Source organism: Clupea harengus, chromosome 23 (genome assembly GCF_900700415.2).
Source record: "Clupea harengus chromosome 23, Ch_v2.0.2, whole genome shotgun sequence".
In the NCBI taxonomy this organism is placed as follows: domain Eukaryota; kingdom Metazoa; phylum Chordata; class Actinopteri; order Clupeiformes; family Clupeidae; genus Clupea; species Clupea harengus.
This window is the reverse complement of record NC_045174.1, coordinates 12,579,382-12,596,881: the sequence shown is the minus strand read 5'-3', so window position 1 is coordinate 12,596,881 and position 17,500 is coordinate 12,579,382. Positions and strand designations below refer to the sequence as shown.

Sequence of the window (17,500 nt, the reverse complement as noted above, 5' to 3'; positions counted from 1 at the left end):
ACACACACATGACCCTGTGGTCGTTACCCCCTCAGCCCTTTAGTTAACCCAGTGCATTAGGCTCCCATAAACGGCACAGTAATCATACTGGCTCATCCTGCGCTACGCGGGGGTCTTAGCTACCACACTCCACCTCAGGGTCAAAGCTCTTAAACCTGTCAACCTCAAGCTCCACACTCTGTGTCCCACTGCCTCAGTCCCCTTGTATAACCCCCCAAACACACACACACACACACACACACACACACACAGACATAGTCAGACTGATACACACACATACATGCATACACCCACACAAACATACACATATCCACACGTACACACACACAAACATACACACACACACACACACACACACTGAGATACACACACACACACACACACACACACAGGCAAGGAAAGATGGGAAGGCTGTGAGCTAGAAACGACTCTGGTGGTCTTCCTCCTCCTCCTCTTCCTCCTCCTCCGCATGTCAAGGAACGCTACGGTTCTTTGGTTCAAGAGGCGGCTTGGCCCAGATAGGGGCTCCCTCCCTCCCCAGAGCCTCATCTTGGCCGACATCTGCAATTCTGGGCTACGCAGATTCACACACACACAGACACACAGACAAACACACACATACAGACACACACACACACACACGGACACACACACGCACACACACACACACACACACACACCCTTTCTTCCTGCCACTTTTTGGGCTGATGTTCCTCCGTGACCTCCCTGCAGGCTCATTCATCTCCTCGTCCGTGTGCTGATATGAGCGTAGGTGGGGGAGTACTCCTGCGCTCAGGAGAAGAGAAGAACTGTGATGTTCTGTGCTACTTACAGTTGGCTGGAAACGTAATAATAATAACCGCGAGAGTTTTCTCAAATTTCCGTGACCAGAAATTGGGAGTAACTGAGGGGAAGAGAACAGAAGAGAAGAGAAGAAAAGAGCTGTGATGTCCTGTGCCTGTGGGAGGCAATTAGTAATCACAGCAAGAGAGCTTTCTGAAACCGCACGGCCTAACAGCATTTACACTGTGTGCTATGCTCACACATAGCTCACATGCCTCACACAGACACACACACACACACACACACACACAAATCCATACCCACACAGACACAGACACACACCTTCTTTTGTTGTACGTCACTTCTGTACGTCGTTTGTCACTAATTGAAGCACCTGCGGCATGTCTGTCTGCAAAACCTGTATGGCTGAAATGCTAACTGTCGCGTGCTTGAGGTATGGAGTTAAAGTCTCCAAGCACAGTATTCAATAACATTCTGCCCCATTGTCTGGCTGGACAAGATGGCAGGAAATGACAGCCACTTCCTGTTCATGTTGGCAGCCACTTTACCCCCTTCCCCCGTGACGTAACAGGCCGTAGGTCACATTGGTCGTCCGTCACGCAAGGCCGGCCAACGCAAACTGTCCACAGCGTGTTGCCTGTTGAGTATGAGTTAACCAGACTGTTGGCCCAACAGAGAGGGCCATTAGGCAGCTGTATTGCAGACTGGGAACATGTATAGACCTGGACACGGGTGAATGGAGAAAGGTCTGTGTGCAGTCACTGTGAAAAGGGGGCCTGTGTATTCCACAGTTTTGCACAAGCGTGCACACACACACACACACACACACACACACACACACACACACACACACACACACACACACATAAATGCACACACTCTTTCTCTCTCTCCCTCTCACACACTCTCTCACACACACACACACACACACACACACACTCACACACACTCATTCTCACACATAAATGCACACACTCCTTCTTACACATAAATGCACACACTCCTTCTTTCTCTCACACACACACACACACACACACACACACACACACATACATACAGACTGTCAAAAGAGCTTAAAATGCCCCTGGCTTTGCTTGTCTGTGCAGGCCCCTGACTATGGTGTTTCACAACAAAATAGCCCAAGACCAAGTGAGCGAACGAACGAACGAACGAGCGAAAAAAAGATTGATTGTGTTCAGGGTGAATTCACCGCTCCTTACCCAAGAAAGACGTCTTTATAGATGACTCACTTCTCCAACCTTCTCTCCTTGTTGGGTTAGAAAAACAGCACAGGCTTCCAAACAAATCAAATCTTGTTTGCTCTATTGATGATTGCGATGATGTAGCCACTCTCTTCTCTCCTTTTATAGGTAAGAGGAGAGAGACTGCCAAACGTGGCCCTTATGTGACATTTCAAATCATGTTTGGACCTAATCATACCCCTGATAAAGAAAAAAGAAACCACAAAATGATCAGGTTACAATGTAGAGATTCGGGTGTCTTTTTGTGTCTCGCACATTTTCTGTAATTTTCTTCATGGATCACCGTATCTCTGCGTGTCAGTGACTCCCATGTTTGAGTTATGCCCCTGAGAACACACAGGGCATGTTGGGAGGTCTCCAGCTCCCCCTAATCAGCAAGGAGTGGATTAACAAGAAGACATTCCTCTATCTTAATAACCCTCAGTGGTGGATTAACAAGAAGACATTCCTCTATCTTAATAAGCCTCCATTACACAGCTCTTCAGGGCTAATTTGGACTAATCAGGCTACTTGCCTGAAATAAGGAACCATCCATCAGCCCAAAGGTCAGCTCATATGCAGTAGTGTGTTAGGAAAAACTAAGGTAGTATACTTATGAAGTAGTATACTATACTTTTGTGCAAACTGTACGACGTATACTCAAAGCCAATGAGGTGCACTAAGAGGGCACTATTTAGGTACCTATTTGGGATTGTTGGTCCTTTTTGCAGTATACTTTCTTTGAAGTAGACTTTTTGGAGGTAAACAAAAGGTAGATAGGCATGACTTCTGTTTATGAAAGTCAGCATCTCTATGGTAGAAGTCAAAAGAAGGGCATTAAGGGGAAAAAAACCTCCTCAACTTTCGTCTTTCCCTGGGCTTTTGCTGCTGGCGTCGGCATTTCGTTATTTCCACCATTTCATTTAATCATTATTTTTAAAATGGAAAATATTACGTACTGTGCTCTTTTAAAATGAGTTACCGGGAGTTACGACCACGGAGACAGTCACGGACGCTACCAGTGAGTTTGGAACTGTATTCTTTATTATATATATTTACGACGGCCTTGTCCAGTACGTCCTAATAGGCCATTTAGCAAACATAGTCTTCGATGCATATCACGCACACAATGTAAGCGGCCTGTAAATCGCAGTCACTTTCATGGCAGTTGGCACACACGAACACGGCTTGTTTACAGTATTCAACAGTGTTTATGGGGAATTTATGAAGTTATGATGTTGGTTAACAAATGTCCACGGCTGCCTCCCGGACTCCTTTTATAGGGATGTCATATTTATTTATCGGGCTCGTTATAAGAACGCTGCAGTGTTCGTGGAGACTGTCAAGGCTATGGTTGATAGCAAGATGCTGGAACCACGTTCAAGGCACTTTTTTGCTAGAGAGGTAGAGAGTTAGGTAGATAGAGGGAGAGAGGTAGAGAGAGGTAGAGAGAGGTAGAGAGAGAGAGAGGTAGAGAGAGAGTGTGTGTTTAGAAGGATACTGTATGCACTGCACAGCACAGACTTCAGGCCTGAGTAAACATATGCGTGTGCACACACACTTGGTTTGTGGTGCGCTTGTAAGGAGCTGCGAGGATCTGATGGAGTGTGTGAACAGAATACATGTAGAACATGGGACTAGTACACACACATTTACACACACGCACACACACACACACACACACACACAGGCAGTGTGTTGTACATTTAACAGAGACACTCTTATGTAAACCCTCATATTTACACCCAGAAGCTGGAATGGCCAGATTGCAAATAATATATACACTTATGCACTTGTATGCATTTATGTATGCACTTATCCACCCCCACACACAGACAGACACACACACACACACACACACACACACACACACCTACATCCAGTACATTGTGTATTTGCGAAGTATCAAGAGCAGACACACTTAATATTCACATATACACTTAAACCAAACTGATGCTGGAATAGACAGATTGCACACGTTTGCACATTGCAACACACATACACTCACATTTTCTCTCTTTCTCTCACACACACACACACACACACATACACACTCTGTAAGTCCGTGTGGCGTTGGCCTCTCTCTGACCTGTGATGCCTCTCTGGCGTGTTTTTGTTGGCGAGTGAGTGATCCGTCTGAACCCAGGGGTCCTCCTCTATCCCAGCATGCCGAGGGTGCGGCTTGGAAGATTTGTGACCCCCTCGGCCGTTATCCGAGAGGGTTGGAAACGCTCCCCTCAGCCCCGGAGAGGCCAAAAGTCACGGGCGTCACACTCACCCCTCTACATCCACTCTCTCCATCTCCTTTTCTTTCTCTCTCTCTCCATCAATCTAATCTCCCCTTCTCCTTTTCTTTCTCTCTCTCTCTCCATCAATCTAATCTCTCCTTCTCCTTTTCTTTCTCTCTCTCTCTCCATCAATCTAATCTCTCCTTCTCCTTTTCTTTCTCTCTCTCTCTCCATCCACTCTCTCCATGTCCTTTTCTTTCTCACTTTCACTGTTTGTCTCCGTTACTCTTTCTTTCCCTATGTGCCTTTCCCTCAGTCTCTCTCTCACTAATTTTCTCTCTCTGTCTCTATCTCTCACTCTTTCTTTCTCTTTCTGTCTTTCTCTCATTCTTTCTCTGTCACCCATTCTATCTCTCTCTTTCTCTCTATCTCTCACTCCTTCTTTCTCCATCTGTCTTTCCCTCAGTTTCTCTCTCACTCATTCTCTCTCACACACTCCTTTCTCTCATTCTTTCTCTCTCACTCATTCTGTGTCTCTTTCTCTCCATCTCCTCAATCTCCTTTCACTCTCTTTTTCATTCTCTGTCTCTCTGTCATCCTACCCCCTTTGCATTTCTATTTCTTTATTTCTCTCTCATACGCATTTTTTATGTCAATTCTTATAAACTGACAGTTTTTCTGTCACCGTCTGTCATCCCCGGTCCTTCCCTCCCCCTCCATCTTTCTCTCTGTCTGTTGTTCTCGTTCCCTCTTTTCTGTCCCTCATGATTTCTGCCCTCCTCAATCTCAGCTCTTTTTCTAACCTTTCTCTCCTCCTCACCTTTCTCCCTCCCTCATGTCTTTTTATCCCATTCCCTTCTTCTGTTTTGGATTAGCTCACTCCCTCCTCCTTTTCCTCCTCTCCCCCTTCTCTCTCTCTCTCTCTCTCTCTCTCTCTCTCTCTCCCTTCTCTCCCTTCTCTCTCTCTCTCTCTCTCTGTGTTTGCATCTACATGGGTATTCCCCTAAATCATGCAGCTTCACCCTGTCTATAATTCTCCCTCAGTCTCTCTCTCTCTGTCACTCTCCCCCCCAAACCCCACCCCCACCCCTAATAATTCTCTTTCTGCCCCGCACCCTCCTCTCAGAGCTGTTAAATGCTTAGTCCCAGATGTGGCCCATTAACCTCTGTTCAGAATACACACACAGACACACAGACACAGACACACACACATACATATATGACCCACACACACACATACACACACATATATGACACAGACACACACAAAGTGTTTTGTTCTGTTGTGTTCGGTACAGCTGGACTCCAGAAGGCATCCATTAACCCCCCCGCCCTCTGAGTCCTGCTAACTCAAACATGTTCATCCCAGCAGGGCATGCACTCTTCATCATGAGCACACACACACACACACACACACACACACACTGTATCATGTGTGCACACACACACACACACACACACACACACACACACACACACATACACTGTATCATGCGTGCACACACACACACACACACACACACACAGACATACATACATATATATACACTGTATCATGCGTGTACAAACACACACATTCATATACACACACATATATATATATATATACTGTATATATACACACAAACACACACAAACACACACTCGCACTCTGTCACGTGTGTTCAGACTCACAGACAATGCAGATACATTTGCATGCAGACGGATGTTTGCCCTTGCACAGACATGCATACATCACTACCACATGCTCTGAAAGACTCTCTCGCACACACACACACACACACACACACACACACACACACACACACACACACACACACACACACACACACACACAGAGACAGACAGACTGATGTTGAAAGACCCCTGGCCTCCCAGTGTAAGAGGTCCCTCTCTGTAAACACCGCACACGGTCTTGCTGCAGTGGACCATTTAATAAACACTTGCAGGGATCTGCATGGATAGTGTTTGCAAGGTATAGTGTGTGTGTGTGTGTGTGTGTGTGTGTGTGTGTGTGAGAGAGAGAGTTAGATTGTGCACATCTTATCGGATGTTGCACAAAACCTCATTGAGTTCTCTCCCATCTCTTTTGCCCTCTATCCAAATCGCTCCCTCTCTTTCCCTCAACTCCTCTCTTTCTCAGTCATCCCCTTTCTCTCTCTCCCTCTGAGAGAGAGAGAGAGAGAGAGAGAGAGAGAGAGAGAGAGAGAGAGAGAGAGAGAGAGAGAGAGAGAGAGAGAGAGAGAGAGAGAGAGAGAGAGAGAGAGAGAGAGAGAGAGAGAGAGAGAGAGAGGGAGGGAGGGAGGGAGGGCGAATGAGAGAGAGGAGGTGTTTACAGTGCAGAAGTGAGGTGTTTACGACCAGGCCTGTTAAACTCTTAACCTGTCTGTGGTTCTTTTCTGTTTTTCTCTGTTTACCTCTCTTTTCTTCCGTCCTTCTGATCTCTTCTCTGTTTTTTTTCTGTTGTTATTTTTTCCCTCTCCCATCAGGTTGTTGTGTGAAGGTGGAGAGGATGGGCAGGTAGCCTTTAAAATATGAAACAGAGGGCCTGTCACAATGTCTGTCTTGCTGTTTTTGATTGGTTGTGTGTGTTGGACATTCTACTACCTTATGTGTTGCAGTAATGTCAAGGCAGTAACACTGGTTCAATAAATGAGTGTTGTAAACCTCTCCCCTCCTCTCTTTTCTCCTCCTCCTCCTCCTCCTCCTCTTCCTCTCTTCTCCAGGACGCTTGAGATGCTTTCCTCCAGGTGATTGCCCCCCCTCCTCCCTTCCTGAAGTCGAGATCCCCTTGACAAGTCGGGAACAAAGGAGTCGTCTCTGAGAGGCATTCGGCCCGGTGAGGACGACTAGCCGCCCTGTGCTGGTGAACAGGAAGAGGTCAAAGGGAAGGCAGATCAGTGTCCAAGGGTCGTTACCATGGACGCGGTGGAGACCATCTCGACGATGGAGTCCAAAGCGGAGCGAATCGCCCGCTACAAGGCGGAGCGGCGGCGTGAGCTGGCAGAGCGTTACGCCAACATGGAGGAGCTCAGCAGCAAATACTCACGCCCGGAACGACAGAGGGAGAAGGCGCCAGACACAGGTGAGGAGGAAAAGAACACCACTCTCTCTTTCTCTTCGACTCGTTTAATGGTATATATATGGTACATGGAGAATGTAACATAGTCTTTTCGTAGTAATAAGTGGCACATTTTGGAAAATAGCCTTGTTACTCAAACATAATAGTTCATGACCATTTATAGATGCAAAGACAGATATGATCAGATATAATTGATGAATGTAAGAAGAAATACAAAATATGGAGATTTGTAGTGTGTAATGAGATATGATTGATAAATGTAAGAAGAAATACGAGATAAGGAGATTTGTAGTAAATCCAGTTAAACGCTTCCTGTCTCCTCATGTTCTGTCCAGTAGGGGACACTGGGAACAGAGGGAACTCTGGGACAGATGACCCTTCAGGGGGTCGGAGTTCACCCGTATCCCGAGGTGGCCTAAGAGGAAGGAGGGGGGAGAAGGAGAGTGACCCGGAGGCCGAGGCCGAGGACGACGCCCAGACCGCCCCCAAAACCACACCTGCGCCCGGGGAAGATGGAGACAGTGCACTGGGGTACACCCCACGTCGGGAGTAAGTGGAGAAGACGATGTTCTGTCTCTGGCAGGGAGGGTGACCAGGGTTAGGGAGGGGGACCATGGGCAGGGAGGGGTACAGATGCCAGGATGTGGAATAGGTGGAGGGTTTTGGACCAGGGCGCTGTTTCCCAAAGAAAAGCATTGTCCAATTAGCCATGAGAGCTTTTGCTGAAGCGACAGCCGAGCTGCAGAGGCCAGGGCTGCTTCAGAAATAGAAACCCCCCGCTGTGTCGTCTCACTGCACTGAGATCTCATCTCATCTCAGCCATGTCTCCTACGGCTCGGCGAGAGAACTGTGCCGATTAGCCCATCCAACCAAAACACTCTAGTGAGCTTCCCGGATCTGGATATTCAGAATGTCATCTGGAGTACAGAAGTGTGCTTTGTTTTAAATTCTCTAAACAGCGCACTGAGACCAATTAAATTGGCATCTTCTGCTGTTTTAGCTCATCTAATTACTACTAACGTACACTGGATTCATACCAAACTACATCTGCTAGTGGAGGATGTGTATGCTATCCCTCACAGGCGTCAGACTATGGCCTGATGGGAATTCGTTCAGCGTTGTGGCATCACATCTGTTTCCAGAACAGGGCAGGAAGTGCCCGGGCCCTGGGAGTGGAGAAGGGGCGGGAGGGAGTGGGAAGGTCAGGGGGTTTTGGGAAACTGGGAAGAGATGCGTTTGCCGGGACTTGTTTTGGTGTTATGACATCTGATCGGCCTGTTTTGGTGTCAATTTACACAAGTCACCGGGCCAAGGAAGGAAGTGGTAATACAAATGCACAAAATGTGTGTGTGTGTGTGTGTGTGTAGTTGGATGGCGTAAGATGGGATGTGTCTGTGCTAGTGTGTGTGTGTGTGTGTGTGTGTGTTTGTGTGTTAGTCTCTTTCAAGAGGGGCAAGACTGAACGATTCTGTTGTTTTAAAAAATAAATTCAGGCAGTACCTAGGCGACCTGTAAGGTCCTGACAGTTACAGATACAGGTTACAGTTTCAACCAAACGCGTTAGCCTAAGGCAGAGACTTGTGCAACTGTCAGATTAAGTAGTGACTTTTATCATAAACTCCCATTGTCTCTCATTTCCTCAAGTTATTTATTTGAAAAAAAAAAACCCTGATGAATATGTGAATATGTGAAACTGACGCGTGAACATGTGAAAATAAGATGCCTGTCTCAAGTTTAAGGCACATTTTCAGTAAACACTAGACACAAAGGAGGGGAACAAGTGGAAAGACTGTAAACATGACATGACGACAGAGAGAGAGAGACACACACACACACACACACACACACACACTATTATCTTACAGCACAGCAAGCCAATCCCGTACTTGTAAAGCGCTTTAACTGTGTCGTGCCAAGGTTGGGCCAAAGGGCTCCAGGCACCTCTTTGTGTGTGTGTGTGTGGGCGTGTGTGTGATTGTGAGTGTGTGTGTGTGTGTGTGTGGACAAAGGAAAGGCATGTGGATGTGGGTGTGTGTTTGTGTTAACAAGGGGCTTCCACTCTGTCTTTAGCACACTCTGTGTTTATTAGTGGGTGTGGGGACTGGGTGTGGGTGTGGGGACTGTGGAGCAGGTACTGTAGGTATGTAGCTAGATATGTTACATGCACACACACAAACACACACACACACATGCACACACACACACACACACACACTCTCTGATGTGAGCTGATGTAAGTCTAACCTGATTACAGCGACCTGTGGCGTGTGCCTGAGCACCGACCCAAAATAGCGTGAAGGAATGTCGCCTCTGCAGGTCTGAGAGTGTGTGTGTGTGTGTGTGTGTATGTGTGTGTGTGTGTGTGTGTGTGTGTGTGTGTGTGTGTCTGTGTGTGTACATAATGCCAGAAACGTATTCAGAGGATACAGTAATATTTGCAGCCATCGGCGCATGACTGTCTGCCCCTGTGTGTGTGTGTGTGTGTGTGTGTGTGTGTGTGTGTGTGTGTGTGTGTGTGTATACAAGGAAGAAAAATATAGGTCTGTATGGAAAAACTGAGAAAATGCTGTACAAAGGTAACATACAGGCTGAACTGTAAGTGAGTGTGTGAGCGAGTGTGTTGATGTTTGTGTGTGTGTGTGTGTACAGTGGCATGCAAAAGTTTGGGCAACTTTGGTTAACTTTTCTGTTACCGTAAATAGTTAAGTGAGTAGAAGATGAACGGCTTTCTAAAACACACAAAGTTCTGAAACATTCCTTTCTAAATTTTAAGCAAGATTAGGGTATTATTTTTGTTTTGTACAATATTAGAAGGAAAAAAATGAAAGGAGCACCATGCAAAAGTTTAATAATGAGCTTGTGAGCTTAATGAGCTTGCCAGGGCTATGGCTTGTTCAGAGTCATCGTTAGGAAAGGCCAGATGATGCAGATTTCAAAGCTTTATAAATACGCCGACTCCTCAAACCTCGTCACAACAATCAGCGGTCATGGGCTCCTCTAAGCAGCTGCCTAGCACCTAGCAGGAGAAGGCTATAAGAAGATAGCAAAGTGTTTTCAAGTAGCCATTTCCTCCGTTTTTTTCTAAAGAACAGCGGAGGTCAAGTTGCTCTCCAAGAGAACTGCTCATAGGACTGCTAGAAGGCAAATCAAAAACCCTATTGGACTTCAAAAGACCTTCAGGAAAATTTTGCAGACTCTCGACACCGGCACAAATATGACCTTCGTAGAAGAGCCATCAGAAGAAAACCTTCCAGCGACTTCACCACAAACTTCAGCATCAGAAGCAAAGGAACAAATCTTAACAAGCTTGAGGCATTTTGGAAACCGGTCCTGTGGACTGATGAAGTTATAATAGAAGTTTCTGGTCACAATGAGCAAAGGTATGTTTGGAGAAAAAAGGGAGCAGGATTTCATGAAAAGAACACCTCTCTTAAGCACAGGGGTGGATGGATCATGCTTTGGGCAGTCAGAGGCACAGGGACCATTTCACTGGTAGAGGGAGTAATGGATTCAGTTAAATACCAGGAAATTCTGGAAGCAAACATCACACGTCTGTTAAAAACACTGAATATGAAAAGAGGACGGCTTCTACAACAGGATAGAGATACTAAACACCTCCACACCTCAAAAACCAGAATGGACTTCCTCGAGAGGCACAAGCCGAAGGTTTTGCCATGGCCCTCACAGTCCCCCGACCTAAACAACATCGATAAACTGTGGATAGACCTCAAAAGAGTAGTGCATGCAAGACGTCTTAAGAACCTCACAGAACTAGAAGCATTTTGCAAGGAAGAATGGGCGAAAATCCCCCAAACTAAAATTGAAAGACTCTTAGCTGGCTACAAAAAAAGCGTTTACAAGCTGTGATGCTTGTAAAATTGGGTGTTACTAAGTAGTGGCCATGCAGGGTGTCCAAACGTTTGCTTTGGGCCATTTTCCGTTTTTTGTTATTTTTTTAACTATAAAAGATGAAAATAAAAAGTAAAGTAAAAAGAAAATACAGAAAGTAACCGAAATTTTAAACAGGGGTGCATGCTACTGTGTGTGTGTGTGTGTGTGTGTGTGTGTGTGTGTGTGTGCATGCGCGCAATGACTGTGTGTCAGACTATGTGTCTAACTTTGCATGCTGCGGTGTGTAGTGAATCACTCTAATCTTCAGGAACCAGAAGGTGTTGTGTGTCTAATAAAGGTCTTGGCAGCATTTGTAGTAAACACCAGTAATATGTGGTGTGTGTGTGTGTGGTGTGTATTGATATCTATTCATAGTCCAGCAAATTAGGCTGTAGGTAAGATAAGGTAAGGGAAGGGAACAAAGGCTATGGAGGAAGTGCTGTGTTTTTAATTGAAAGTCACTGATGTGTACAGCATACACAGTGCGTGTGTGTGTGTGTGTGTGTGTGTGTGTGTGTGTGTGTGTTTGGAGTGTAAAGTGGGCCTTGTTGTGGTCTGGCTGGCTGCTTCTCCTTTGAAGCGGGCAGAGGGAGGAGGGATTATGCCATCATGCCCTGGCTTTCTCCCCGTCATGTGGTCTCCTTCAGTTCTCTCTCACGCACACACACACACACACACACACACACACACACACACACACACACACACACACACACACACACACACACACACACACACACACACACACGCACAGTCATTCATTTCCTGCTTCTCTTCTCTTTCATCCTTTCTCATTCATATTTGCTCTGTGATGATTTCAGGCCACAGGCACGTTGTTGTGTCACACACTAATGGGAAATGAGAGATAATGGATAGGGACAATGGACAAGAGGCAAAGAGCCACAGTGAGAGCGAAAGAGAGAAAGAGTGAGAGCGAAAGAGAGAAAGAGAAAGAGCGAAAGAGTGAGAGCGAAAGAGAAAGAGCGAAAGAGTGAGGTAACGCATGGAGCCAGTAGGTGTAGACTGTGACCAATGTGCAGTGCACACAGACAGGCAGACGTACTCTGGGCCTGATCTCACTCTACTATGGGACTCTGAGGCCCGGTTCACACTAACCTGGGGATTATTTCACCCCATCCAGACTAATGCTCTTTTTTACCTCCAGGCACTCAATTTCACTTGTTTCTCTATGGAACGCTGCGACAGTAGCATCGCGTCTTGTGTTAATTTGGCCTCACGTTTCAGAAACAAAAAAAGCGCCTCGGTTTGAACGCCGCTTAAGGCATCAATCAGGTGTCTAGGGAAGGGGTGGCCCTACTGTACTGAGGGAGGGAGAGAGAGAGACAGAGAGAGAGAGAGAGAGAGAGAGAGAATATGTAGAATGGGCTTCTGTGTACACAGCCTCCTACTGTGCTGATGTTCCTGAAGATGCTTCCTGTTTTAGATATCAGTCGGAGCTGTCATCAGGCCATGGATGTATCTCCTGATTGGAATTGTTTGGCCTTTACTGGTCATAGAATGATGGCGTCATGCCTGTCTCCAAGAATGCAGAACTTCCCGACACTGAACGAGGCATTGTTGTGAATGAGATGTGGGTCATTCTATGCCTTCTGTTTCTATACCACTGACAGATGCCGGCAACACCATCAACTCGGCCAAACAGTGTTTTTTTTTTTTTTTAAATCAAGCTCGGAAATTGTTTGCATATGCGCACACACACACACACACACACACACACACACACACACACACATACACACTCCCTAAAACACCAGCAGCACACCTCCCAAGGCAGTTCTGCACTGATCTATTTGAAAACATTGCAGCCATTTGACCGCTTTGAACTAGTGGAGGGGGCCTGCCTGCTTCCGGAAGATTCCACTGAAAAGAAAGCTGTGGCCTTCTACTGCGTCTAGTCAGGCCTCCAAATGTTTCACAGATGTCTGTCTTGTCCTGTCCTGTCTTTTGTGTGTCTTGAGTATTTCTTGAGATAATCTTTCTTAACGTCATCACTCTATCATTTGTGTTTATCTCTCCATCTCTGTCTTCTGTCTGCCTTTCTCTTCACTCTGTCTCTTTCTTTTCTCCTTTCTTTTCTCCTTTGTCCTCCCTCTCTACGCCCCCACCCCCCACCCCCCCTTGGTGCGCAGGCTGTGCACCAGTGCCTCTTTTGACCTGCCCTCTGCACCTCTGACCCTGGGGTCAAGGTCATGCTCAGGCTTGAGCTTTGGGTCAGGCTCGTGGCTGGAGAGGCGGAGGCGGGGTCTGGGAGGAGCCAACCGGCGAGCCGACACCCGTTTCCACACCCAGTCTGTCGACCCGCAGGGCTACGGCAGGCCTGAAGGGCCAAAAAGGCTAGTGGTCTGGCATGGTGTGGTGTGGTGTGCCACTACCAGGCATAGCAGCAGTATTGCAACCCCATAGTGCTCTCTGCTTCCCCTTCATTAGATCATAGATCCAGAGCGTTGACCTTTCTGTAGACAGCCCATGTTCTAGACGTGTTTTATATACATCCTCAACTATCTCAAAGCATGACTTTGGACCCCTAATCTATACTTGTATCTATACATGTACATTGCTCGTAGCTTGACTATTCTCTCCCTTGTACGTCGCTTTGGACAAAAGCGTCTGCTAAATGACTAAATGTAAATGTAATGTACATGTATTACGCAATGTACAGCTCTAAGGCTTCAAGTTATTATGAACATTCAGCCTGTTGATGGTACCCCAGTCATAATCTACTTTTGTATGGGATGCCATAGCAACAGTGTTGTTTGTCCCTGACTTTGAATGAAAAGAGTTGGATAACTAATTACATAAACATACACTACTAAGTACAGTGTGTTACGTTGCTGAAAGCCCTCCATTTATGGGATGGGCGCAGTTGGTGTAGACTTTATTTGCTAGCGTACTAGGCTTGCTCTGCTCCCCTGTTTAGCGTGTCCCAAATGCGTTCGTGGATTTTCACCCATGCGTGCTCGATGCCTGTAGCTTCCCCATCTTGTTTCCCATGTTGGTCCCTTCTGATTGTGTTGCCTGGGTTACGTGACCGCTGTGGTGTGACCGTGACTGTTTCTCAGCCTCTTTACTCTCAGGTTCCCTTTGCACAGTTGCACAATCCCAAGGCACGCCAGAGCATCAGAGGCTTGACTCAGCTGGATCTGTCTGAGATACATCCCTGCACACACAAAACAGTATAAATGTTCTCACGCGTTAACATGAATACAAATGCACACTTACCAGAATACAAGAATCACTTACACACAGTAAATACAGTACAGACACACACACACACACACACACACACACACACACACAGCCTGCCTTGTTAAATCTGGAGGACTTACGCAACCACTGTGTTTTTCTTTGGCCCAGTATGCAGCTGTTCCTCATCTGGCTGCGTTAGCCTCCATACGGTACCTAGTGCCTGACTGGCTACGGGCTTCCCGGGTTCAATTGAGGCTCCGGAATGCCTTGCCTCTGGGCGGTTTTGAACGTGCCATGGCCTGTTGCACGGAGTGTTCCTCAGGAGTATCTGCTGATTGTGTAGTAGTGTGATTAGGATGCCTGTGCTGGTTAGTGCAGCAGCGACCCCTGTGCTTTCTGTGTGCTGGTTGTAAACATGTAGGCTTGGCTAGATTATTTGGTTTGGATTTCAGCTGTTTAGAATGAGAATGAGAGGGAGCGAGAGTGTGTGTTTGTGTGTGTGTGTATGTGTGTGTGCACGCCCGCTTGTAGGGGTGGAAGCAGGTGAAAGTGTATTGTTTTTTTGTGTTGTTGACAAATCTGAGTCCATAACCTCATTACTTTTCTCTCTCTCTCCCCCTTTCTTCTTCTTGATCTATCTCTTTCACAGGCGGTTGGAAGTGGAGGAAGCCCGGAAGCCAAAGGGTAAGTCGCTTCCCTTTTCAGCCTTCTCAAAGACTCCTTTGTCCAACTCTCAAGTCTTTTCTTTTTACTCCCTCTCTCTCTCTCTCTCTCTCCTTCATTCTCTCTCTCCTTCATTCTCTCTCTTGTGTGCCCTTTATTCCTTTCTTGCCTTGGGGGGAAAAGCAGGCGTCCAGCTTCAGACAAAAAGAGGCCTGGATCGCTGAGCACTGAGTTGGGCTAAAGCCTTCTCTTTAAATCCCCTGTTTTTGCCCATTTAAACAATCCCTTAGCCTGTGTGTCCCAAACAGGCCCCCTTATTCAGCTGCGCATAGGGTGCCACATAGAAAGTTTCTGGACTCTGGTGATGTCATCACTTATGGCAAAAAGAAAGGAAGGAACAGAGGTGCTTCTTTTTGGTTCTGTGTAGATGCCAGTGACCTTTCAACCACCCCCCTCCCTCAGCCTCGGAGTAGCTGTGGTAATGCCACACCCTCGGTGCCTATCACAAGCCTGGAGTTGTGTGTGCAGTGTGTTACTGTAACCCTAGAGTGCAAGGGGGTGAAATGTGTCATGTTGAAGTTGTCATTGCGAAGATCAAAGCCACGGGTAGGGGGAAAGGGGGGTTAGAGGTCGTTTGGAGGTTGCAGGGCCGACCTGCACAAGCAGAAATGACAGCGGGTCGCAGAGGAAGAAAGAAGTAATCTATACTCACAAATACACATCCGTATGGAGACACACACACACACACACACACACACTACAGGTTGGTTACTTGGTGTTACGGGTGGGGTCCAGACAAAAATGTAGAAATGATATTCGGCTTTGGGTCGGGTGCGGTCACATAGACTAAGTACTATCGTGTAATTGGTCTTATGAACTTCTACTGAGGGTGGTCTAGCGACTATGCTATGTGTTGCATAGAAATATATATAAAAAATAAAACAAAAAAAACTCAAAAGTACCATGTGAAGTACTTTTGAGTTTATTTATTTATTTTTTTATATTTCTATCTCAGCTGGTAAATATTCACGTAGTTTTAGCATTATATCTAACATTGACAAACTGCAGGTTAGCTGTGTGTTAAAATACTAAGTGTCCACACATATGTAATCCTGGTAAACAGACAAGCTGTCACCATGATGACCACCATTGTTTGACAGGTTGACACAACCCCACTGCTTTAGCTCAGTAGTTCGCAACAGGGGGGCCGGGGCCCACAAGGGGAAACTATTTCAAACAACAAGCCTAATTTATCAAGTGAAATACACAAACATTTGTACGGAGAGCTTTTTAAATATACACTAAAACTCTGGAGTCATGAAAGCATTTGGCATTCATGTTTGTGTTTTAAGTGAATTGTGGCACCTATCAACTTTAAAACTCTGACACGCATGGAAGTATTGATAAATGAGGCCCATTACAGAATGCTTGAATCACAAAAGCTAAAAACTTAAGTACTATTCAACGAACATAAACAACACAAAGAAGTTAATATCATACAGAAATAGCCTTTTTACTACCTGTGGATTTATGGTAATGGGAAAATAGGAATGAAGGATTCTGCTTGTGATATTTCAGCAAAAGTTGTTTTTGAACTTTTTTACGAGGTCAAATGAAATGAGCATTGGACTTTGGAGAGGGTCCAGATGGAGTCGCAGTGATGACAGGCAGACAGGTTATCACGTCTCCTGTGGGGGGGGCTTGGAATGTTTCCTTGGACCTTGGGGGGGGGGGGGGGGGGGGGGGGGTTGTGGGGCTCAGGAGCAGAGGGGTTGATCATCACTGCTTTAGCTTAGCGTACATTAACTGGCTCAGGCTTGGTCACGTTTGGACGTAGAAAACAGAATGTCTGTCTGGCTCACATACAGTTCCTCTTCTACCCAAATCAGCTCCTTTCCCTGCCATACGCAGACACAGCTCTCTCTTTCTTTCTCTCTCTCTCTCTCTCTCTCTCTCTCTCTCTCTCACACACACACACACACACACACACACACACACACACACACACACACACACACACACACACACACACACACACACACACACACACTGACCCACTCTTACTCACAATGATCTCACAACAGCAGCCGATCTCTCACAGGTCAATTGGACTCATTGGACACACTCATAAGACACACATGGGAGTACTGTCCGCCTCACAAACCACAGAGTCAGGAGAGAAGGGAGGAAACACAGCCCTCTCCACGAAGACATGGGGTGATTGATGGAGAGAGAAAGAGAAAGAGGGGGGGAAATATGAGAGAATATTGTGAGGATGACTGGAGAGAGAGGAAAAATAAAGAGTGTGTGCGTATGGGAACATGAGAACAAAAGAGGTAGAGAAAAAGACAAGGCAGGAAGAGAGAGAGATAAGGAGCACAAAA

The 17,500-nt window shown here is 46.3% G+C and overlaps 1 protein-coding gene across 2 annotated transcripts in view; it reads left to right on the top strand.

The window, feature by feature from the left end:
• The window catches only part of LOC116218796 (cilia- and flagella-associated protein 251-like), a 43,861-nt gene that overhangs the window by 14,550 nt on the left and 11,811 nt on the right, over window positions 1-17,500 (top strand). Inside the window, exons 2-4 of one of the 2 annotated variants that reach the window (XM_042703404.1) lie at window positions 7,000-7,358; window positions 7,694-7,904; window positions 15,103-15,137. In XM_042703404.1, the coding sequence (XP_042559338.1) occupies window positions 7,193-7,358; window positions 7,694-7,904; window positions 15,103-15,137 (412 nt within the window). In that variant the 5' untranslated portion in view covers window positions 7,000-7,192. Of the gene's footprint in view, window positions 1-6,999; window positions 7,359-7,690; window positions 7,905-15,102; window positions 15,138-17,500 lie in introns of both variants that reach the window. The other variant, XM_042703403.1, reaches the window with a different exon arrangement.